The following is a 9,691-nucleotide window of genomic DNA, read 5'->3' on the forward strand; positions in this document are numbered from 1 at the left end:
AAGCCATAATAGAGACTGACCTGGCTAAGAAGGAAGAGGATATGGTGGACCTGGGACGCTATGCAAACCTGCCGAGATTTGAGGTTAGAAGAGGGTTACTTTATTGGATAAAGAAAGGGGTACAAGAGCAGGAGGAGATTCCCCAGTTGTTAATACCACATCAGTTTAGGGCTCCTCTGCTAAAGCTAGCACATGACAATCCACTGGGCGGGCATATGGGTTGCAGCAAAACAAAGGCCCAACTAACAAAGTGCTGTTTTTGGCCCAAGATGTATAACCAGATGGAGAGTTTCTGCTGGGCATGCCTGACATGTCAAAAGGTAAGCTGGAATAAGCCAACCCAGGCACCGTTGCAACCTATGCCCATAGCAGACATACCGTTCTTTCATATTGCACTTGATGTGGTGGGACCCCTTCCCAGGAGTTCAGCAGGGTATTAATTTTTGTTGGTAATCATAGATTATGCAACCAGGTTCTCAGAGACAGTCCCCATACAAGCCATCACAAGTCCCCAGGTGGCCAAAGAACTCCTTAAATAGATGACCTGGGTGGGCAGAATGGCAAATACAAGAGCACATGGAGACACTCTAAGCATTGGCACCTCCTTGACTATGTTATTGTTAGAGCCCATGATTGAATGGATGCCCATATCACACGTGATATGCAAGGAACCAATGACTACGGGACACAGTACCATCTTGTCAGATCTATTAGGAACATTTTGCTTGCTCAGAAACACCAAAAACAGCCAAAACCAATGTGAAGGATTCTCAACACTAATTCTCTTCATGTCCCAAAGGTCTATAAAGATCTCCAAAAGCATCTCTATGGGCAGCTCTCTGCTCTGTTCACAAATTAAGGAAACATTGAGGAACACTGATAAACTCTGGAAGGGGTTTAAAACTTCCATTCATATGACCTGTCCTGAATCCATTGGCTATACCAGCCATTAACACCAAGACTGGTTTGATGGAAGCAACACCAAGGTCCAAGCCCCTCCTTGACTGGTAGAGAATGGATTATTCTGCTTGGCAAAATGACACTTCATCTCAGCAGAAGGTTTGAGGATCCTAGTAATCAAAAATCAGTGGTGGCAAGATAATGCCAAGATAAAGCCAAGGAGATCCAGCTCTATGCTGACAAACTTGACATGCGCACCTTTTTCTAGGCAATGAAAGCCATCTACAGCCCAACTTCTCATGGTCCTATTTCCCTGTGATCACAAGATGGCTCAACGCTTCTCAAAGAGAATGAATCTATCCAAGATGGATGGAGGGAGGACTTTGAGGCATTTCTGAACCATAAGTCAACTGTGGCAAACACCATCATTGAGTCCATCCCCCAACACCTAAAAGGGGATCCCTCACTAACCCTTCTATCCTAGAAGAAGTCTAGTGTGCCATCAAGGAAACCAAGAATAACAAGGCTACTAGACCAGATGACCTGATGACTGCAACCATCCTATATACTGCATTGGAGACAGATCCATTTGTCATCTGAACTGAGGTCAAGCAAGGATATATGTCATTGCCCCACCTCTGTTCTTCATTTTTTTAAATGTGCCTCCTCTGGGAAATTGCTTCAGCATGTCTTTATTCACTGCGATGTCTGGAAATACCAAGGTCTACAATTAAGTCATCATCCTCACTCTCCTCTACAGATATGAAACATGGGTGACCTACCATCATCATCTCAAGTGCCTGGAAAGATATCACCAATGATGCCTCTGGAAAAGCATACACATCAAATGGGAAGATTGCTGCACAAACACCAGCATCCTTGTTGAAGCCAATGTCACCAGCATTGAGTCACTGATCCTCAAGCATCAGTTTCACTGAACTGAATGTTGTCTGCTGATGCCTGACTCCCAGCTCCTAAAACAAGTGCTCTGCTCCCAGCTTAGTAATAGCCCGAGATCCTACCACAGCCAAAGGAAATGCTACAAGGACACATTGAAGGCATACCTCAAGAAAACAGATGCTGATATCAAGAGCTGGGAGAAGCAGGATGTTGACCAACTCCAATGGTTCTACATCCTCAGCCAAGTGGCAGCTCATTTCTAGGTAAAGCATCTTGCTCTCAAAGCAGAGACGAGAGAGTGGAGGAAGGAAAAGGAGAGAAACCCTAGCCTATGGCCTACTCTCCCCTGAAGAAGGACCTGCAACTTCTTTGGATAGATCTATGGCTCAAGGTTTGGGCTCTTAAGTCATCTAAAGACCTATCAGTGAGCCATGGTAGAGATCATCTTCAAATCAAGGGATTGCCATGACAAATAGCATTGAGAAACACAGAAAGAGGAAAGAACTTAGAGCTTTTAGCCAGGAATTAATTTGTCCTAAGAGACAGTCTTGCTGCTTCTTTTGTTCTGACAAAACACTTTGAGCCAGTTCCACTCACAGTTATACCAGTGTAAATCCAAAGTACTTCCACTGAAATCACTTTGGATTTAAAGTATCACTTCGTCCTCTAAAGGCTAGTAGTGAGTAAGCTCTTGGTACATCCCTGACAATATCTGCAGCCTATTTATTCTGCATAGAGAAAAAGGATTCCTTACTAGGCTTGAGACTGTCTATTCACATCTGAAATGTTATACTCACTAGAATTCATAGGAAAGTTTCCATCACAACAGTTTTACATGAAAATTTGAGATGAATTAAATGGATTCTTTTTGACAAGGGCCTGCTTTCTGTGAGATATGCCAACTTTTCATTCAGTTAAGCAACCAAAAGTTAGAATAGATATTCAGATATTAACTAAATTTTTGTGCTGGAAATAATTGTAAGATTTAGCATTTCTGGGTTTTTTCATGCCTGAAACTTAGAAATAAAACAGAATGCTAATATGAAAAGTAAATGGGAAATGAATTAAGCCAAATTAATCTAACCACATAAAAGGAAGAATTATTACTTTATCCAAATCTAGTAATTTACTCCAAGTCACACTTAACAATGTGTAAATCATTTTGTGCCACTATCTCAAAATATATTATCAAATAAAAGCAAAGTACACAGAAAACCTCACAATGCCAGCAGAAATCATAGTACACTATTTATTTAATAAATTTAATTGGCACAAATATTCCCCATGAGAAAAGAAGAAAGCTGATGAACTGCTGGAGGGCAGAGGGAGAACAGAAGGGAAGGATGTGTCCTTCCTGCTAATCATTGCCCCATCTGTCTGGGACCACATGGGATTCAGTCCTGCTACCCTTATTCACAATGAACAGCACCTTTGTCTTTGAGCAGTCACACTGAAAACATGAGTGAGAATGGTAGTACCAAGGCCTCTATGCCCATCTCCTATCCCCTGCAATGAAAGACAAATCTAACTAACACTGCTTGAGAAAACAGCTAAGTTTTATAAGCCCTTGTTTTCACAGTCACAGGAGCTTTCAGAATGCTTTGGGATAAAATCAACAGAGAAGCAAAGTTATTCATTATAATAGGAAATGGCTAAATGCACGTTAAATACTACAACCATCATCTGAATGTCTGTAAACATGTGCAGAGAAATTAAAAAATAAGCCCACGATTTTCACGTTTTGTAAATGCACTTGATTGTAATCTCTGAGAAGTCTATCAGTAATCATTGCACACTACTCCAAAAGCAGAAGAGTGTATATAGCCTAAAAGATGGAGAAATGGAAAACTAGCAGCCAGATTTGATCTGTGTTATATCCTTCTGAACATAGGGTCAGCAAGGATTAGGGATGTTTGGTTCAAATATGGCAGCTAAGGTTGAATTCAGGTATAAGCAGTGTTTGTTTAGGAATCTGTCAGGAATGTAAGCAAGACCAGCTCAAGTCACCTCTTGCTGAAGTTTCTATTGATTCAGTTCCAAATACGGCAAGGGGTTGAAGGGCTTCACAGGTAAAACAGAAGGGAAAGCAAGAGGAGTTAGGAAACAGAAAAAAGAAAATAGAAGGGGGATGGGGGAAGGACAAAAATTATGGGAAGAAGTTACTTGTAGTATGTGCTCTAAATATGCAAGTAAATTGAGCAGGGTGTTGTATGCTAAATAAACTGCAACTCATTCTTTAACCGGGCTTGCTTTTCAGTCACAGTTTCCATCAATCCCTAGCTATAAAAACCAGATCGGCCAGAAGATATGTACAACAGCAAAATGCACCAAGCCCATTTTCAGTCAATTAGATGTCCCTGCCCTTCTTAAATCAAGTACAGGGTTGCTCAAAGTCTTATGAAATAAAGGGTTTTACTAGAATGTTGTTTTGTTTTTTAACCAAAAAAGTAAGACAACAAGGTCCTTGCTCAGAGAAAGGAGAACCTGGATCTATCAGCAATTTTGAATGCATTTAAACAATACTGTTCACAGAGTAAGGTATGAATTGGTAGGAGCCCAAGTCTCATAGTTGGACCCAGTGATGCAAAGATTGTTCATGATAATATGCAAATAATATTAGAATTTGTAATTCTAAAATATTTTAACAATAAACAACTAAAATACTTCTTTTAATATCCGCAGATGGTTGAAGACAAAAACGGTACAGTAGAAAATGCCAAGATTATTTCATCCATGAGTTAGAATCATAGAAAATGAGGGTTGGACGGGACCTCAGGAGGTCATCTAGTCTAACCCCCTGCTCAAAGCAGGACCAGCCCCAGTTAGATCATCCCAGCCAGGGCATTGTCTAGCTGGGTCTTAAAAACCTCCAAGGATGGAGTTTCCACCCCCTCTCTGGGTAATCTGTTCCAGTGCTTCATCTCCCTCACACTGAGAATTTTTTCCTAGTATCCAACCTAAACCTCCCTTGCTGCAATTTAAGACCATTGCTCTTTGTTCTGTCATCTCTCACCACTGAAAACTATCCAACTCCATCCTCATTGGAACCATCCTTCAGGTAGTTAAAGCCTGCTATCAAATTCCCTTTCAGCCGTCTCTTCTGCAGACTAAATAAACCCAGTTCCTTCAGCCTCACCTCATAGATTAGGTGACCCAGCCCCCAAACTATTTTCATTGCCCTCTGCTGGTTTAAGCTCACCAAAGAGTTCTCTGCTAAACCAGATGAGTTCCATCGTCTTCTTTCATCTAACCCCATTTTAATACAACTTTCTACATCATGTGTCACCAAAATAATTTTTGATTAATGTGCTATTTTCCTGCTTTTTTACTCCAGAAGATCTCTATGACTACCCTCCACTAACCTCCATCAAAAAGCTAGCTAGTCCATTTTCCCCTAAAATAACTTTAATTTGGTATCATTTGTTTTAATTCATGGACTCTCAACACTTTTTTATTCTATGAACCATATCTTAAGGCACATCATCTTTCTCCTCCCAGTTGAGTAACTGCCCCTCATGATAATGTATCTCCCTACCAGCAACTACACCAATTGTTTATATGCAGGACACCTAGTTTTTGAACCACAGTTTTTCTGGTTTAAACCTAAATATCTCTGTTGACTTCATTGTAGCTGCACTGACACCAGTTTATACTGACTGGAGGTCTGATCTAACATGTATTTGAACTTTGTTGGAAATAAATTGTTTAGCTTTGTCTGAAATAGGTAAAGGAAACCACCATCATGTGATCAGCAAATTGTCCACAGACAATAAATGGTGAACAATTGACCTAGCCCGTAATTCATTTTTCTTTCTGGCAATGACACAGTTGAAAGTAAATGCAGTTGACATTATTCTGCATTTACACCACTTTTATACTGATATAAATCCATCACCCATCAATGTACTTCATTGGCTTAATGCCAAAACTTTCCAGAAGTGCGCAGGTACAAATCTACAGGAACAGTACAACCAAAATCCTATGGCAAACTGAAAGCCAGTCTACTTTCAAAAATCTTACCTTGGGATTTTCTATTCCTTGGGAAGTTCCACTTTCATATACCTGGTTTAGATCTGGAAACTCCATTGACCTATTTTTGAGATTTCTGGCTAATTCCAATAATAGACAACACTTGATTTACTGCAGTAGGTCCATATAATAGTTATCTAATCTCTTCCAATGTTTTTACATGTTAATTGAATTCATTTGATTAATGCCATCTCTGCACAGGCTTCCAGACAAAATTGTGGAAGGAAAAAAGTAGTGAACAAAAATGTAACAGAATATATCTAAATAAATACCTGAAAAATTCCATGAATGAGAAGCCATAGCCATGCTGTTCTGCAATCCCTGCACACACGACATTTGCAGATGCCCCTATTAATGTCCCATTACCTGCAAGACAAAAACAAATGCTAATTTAGAGCTGTGCCTTTCTTTTTATTCTTCCTATGCTTTGTCATTCAGTTAGAGCTTTAAATCAGCTAGTTAGAAAAGTAAAATCAATTCCCTTGCATAGACCTGAAAAACCATCTATTCTACACAACAACCCTGGAGTCTATAAATAGCTTAATGCTTTCATAGAGATAAGCCTGGCACCATCCTCTGATTCCCCACATGGAGGATGAAGAAATGTAACACCAATATAACAGTTGTCACAATGACACCAAGGACCTGTATTCAGAGAAACCTGCTGATTATTGGCTTTCTACACGAAAAGGTGCAACTAGCATAAAAGGAAAACAAAGGCTGTACAGGAAAGAAAGTATATTCCTGTAGTATGTTGTACTATTGATTGTAAGTACTAAGAAAAAAAAGGAATGTCTTTCTTTTATGTAAATATGAGACTGGGAAATAAATGTGATAGATTTTAATCCCTTTTATGCATACATAAAACTAGCAATTTATTAAAAACTAGTAACAGAGTGCAGCAAGCTGGAAAAGCAAACATTTTTCAAAGTCTCTGTACATTCACTACTAGTTTCAGTAGCAAAGAGGTACAGTCTGCCTATAAGCAGTGAACTACAAATGTTCTTTCTTAATAAATTAAAAAAAAACCTAGACAAGATCATCAGTTGATGAAAACCAACATAACTCCACTGGAGTCAAATGAGGTTACTGATGATTTACATCCTTCTCAGAATGGATAGTGCCAAAGTAAAATGACATGCTGTACTTTTACCATTTCTTGTTACTCCTTAGTTCTTTCTGTCCTTTTCCCATGCCTTCTTTTAAACTTTCCTTAACATGAAGGAGAAAAGAAGTAGGTGTTTCAAGTATTGGAATTGTCCAATTCATTATGCACTCCTTTAGCTTGGAAACCCCTGCTTGTACTTGATAACAGTTGTGTAGCTAACTATGGGCATATCTACATATGCAATCAATGTGCACAAATAAACTCTGGAGCTTGCTCTGGAATTTATTTGTGCTCAGCGCATGAAGGCCTGTTGGAGCAGCTTCAGCTGGCAGGGGAACCAGGGGGTCAGCCCTCCAGCCCAGGGCTGCTCCAACCAGGTTCCATGTGCAGCAGTGGGCTGGTGGAGGTACAAAGGTGCAGCCCCTGTGCTAAAGCACCCTCATGCCTCAACCAGCCCCCAGCCCCTCCCTGCTGTACATGGAGCCCAGTCAGAGAAGCCCTGGGCTGGCAGGGGTTCTTGGGCTGCTCTGCAGCAGCCTCTGAAGTAGCCTGACAGCCCGGGGTTGCTCTGACCTGGTTTAACATGTTGCAGAGGGGCTGGGTGGGGCACGAAGGTGCTCCAGTGTGGGGCTAGCCAGCAGGCAGCCCTTGTGCTGAAGTACCCTCATGCCCCAGCCAGCCCTGTTACCCTCTACACATACACTGCAATGCACAAAACAATGCCACTGCAGAGTACTACTTGTGCTTAGCCATATTACCCTGTGCCAGCATTTACTGTGGAGCTAATCAGTCAGCTCCACAGTAAACCTCTTGTGTAGACACGCCCTGTACCTCTAAAAACCTCTAATATCTTTTGGGATATTTCTTTCTTTACAGCAGAACTGGGACTAGTACCTTCAGTATTCTAACTAACCTAACTCATACTTTTGAGGAAAAGGGACAGCCTTCAAAAGAGGACTTTTCCAAAGCAGAATACAGGAAGTCAACTGCTATGTCCAACAGCAATACATTAGAAATTCATTTTTCTAAGCTCATATTTTTCTTGCGCTACCACTGATATAAGATCACAATTACATTTTGGCCCTGTTATTTCTTATGGCTCTCTGGAGAGTTTTCTAGTTTGACTTTGAAAGAAAAAGATCAGAAGGTAATTAATGCTGAAGTTAAGTGTTTTGACTTCGTAAATACTTCAGATCCTCAAGAGCTCAGTTTACAAAGAATAGATCAGAGGAAAGGCAATCAAAAACTCTTGAAATAATCATATGCTCTATCTGGAGGTTGTCACAAGTAATCCAGTAAATGTTCATAAAGGCTTGCAAATTCCAAAGTACTCGGGGATTGCAGAAATAATAAGCATTCTAAAACAGAGCCCAATAAAATATCTTCTTATATTGCAAACCAAATTATATTTAGGGGGTCAGATATTGTGACAGAAAGATATGAGGGAACAAGGGTGGGACTAAGAGAGTCATATTAAAATAACCTTGGAATTATGTTTTGTTTTCACTTTATAAATTGACAGCTGAGAGAAGTGAATGGGACAGCTTTTAATAAATTAAAATAATGCATATTATTAAGAGGCAGTGATCTCTATGCCTTATGGCTCTCCACAATAAAGTAGAAGTGCCTGCTCACCTAAAAAAAGATGATAGAATACCTAAAAGACAACACCTTATTTGGACAGCTTGAAAGCAAATCTGGATCCAAACTTTCAACAAACTAAAGTCGATACTGAGCTGTTGCCAGAATGGGCCAGGGGCTGGCGGGAAAATGTGTCCCCACTGGCCACAGGTGGCTATGGAGGGAGAGGCCCCAACCTCAGGGACTCTTCCACTCCCTGGGGTCTCTGGGCAGGTGGGGAGATGGGCGATTGCTGGTATGGGCCAAGGACTGGGGGAGAAATGTGTCCCCATCCGGCCATGGGTGGTGGGATAGAAGGGAAAGCTGCAGACTCTGCCACTCCACTAAGCAGTCTGGGGTAGGGAAATTCAGTACGGCCCCCTGCCTTGTTCCCCACACCCCCACACCTGTAGCCCCTACTCCTGGATCAGTCAGTGACTTGCAACCTGGCCAGCCAGCCTCCATGCTGCCAGAAACAGCCATGGGAAAATTTCAATCAACCGCTTGTGATCACAGTTCTTCTGGAATTTACATGGGTATCTGGCAGCTCAGTGTTCAGGGCTTGCTGGAGCATGGCCAGGGCTGCGGGCTCTCTGGGGGCTGGCCAGGGCTCTCCTCTGCTCCCCAGGGACTGTGTTGCCTTCACCCCTGTCCCTGCAGCCAGGCAGAAGTCTTGGAAATGCCAATTACTTCAAATCCACTGCACCTTCCACATGACAATGCCACAAATACTAAGGATGATCTGTTGCTAAATGAAGGTCAAAGTAAAAAAAAAAAGAAAAGGAAAACAGAACAAAAAAACATGCAAATGCTACTCTCGCTCTTTACAGCCGCTCTAATGCGGCTTACTGTACAGTACAGTGTAATGGGACTCCCTGGGATAAACATCAAAAAATGTCTTCAAAGCCTTGCTTTGCTGTGATACCTCTCCTCTGCCAAACCAGGTTGGAGGCTCATGGAGCAAAAAGACACCAGGTTCTTCATATAAGCTATTTTTGCCTTGGTTAGGCTCCCTGGGGGTGGAAGGTGGGGTGTAGGGGATGGGAGGAGAGAAACCCCATCCACTGGGGGTACTGCCCCTGCTTCAACCCTGCCCCCTCTCCCTGGTGGCTGTGCTGCCTTCACCCCTGTTCC

At 41.6% G+C, this 9,691-nt stretch overlaps 1 protein-coding gene across 1 annotated transcript in view; it reads right to left on the reverse strand.

The window, feature by feature from the left end:
- Nucleotides 1-9,691, reverse strand: part of OCA2 (OCA2 melanosomal transmembrane protein) — a 481,929-nt gene that overhangs the window by 110,452 nt on the left and 361,786 nt on the right. The window contains exon 23 of the mRNA XM_019525532.1: nt 6,102-6,195. Coding sequence (XP_019381077.1) covers nt 6,102-6,195 — 94 coding nt within the window. The remainder of the gene's footprint in view (nt 1-6,101; nt 6,196-9,691) is intronic.

The sequence above is a fragment of the Gavialis gangeticus genome, unplaced genomic scaffold (assembly GCF_001723915.1).
Source record: "Gavialis gangeticus isolate Ggan-Ray unplaced genomic scaffold, GavGan_comp1, whole genome shotgun sequence".
NCBI classification, from domain to species: Eukaryota; Metazoa; Chordata; order Crocodylia; family Gavialidae; genus Gavialis; species Gavialis gangeticus.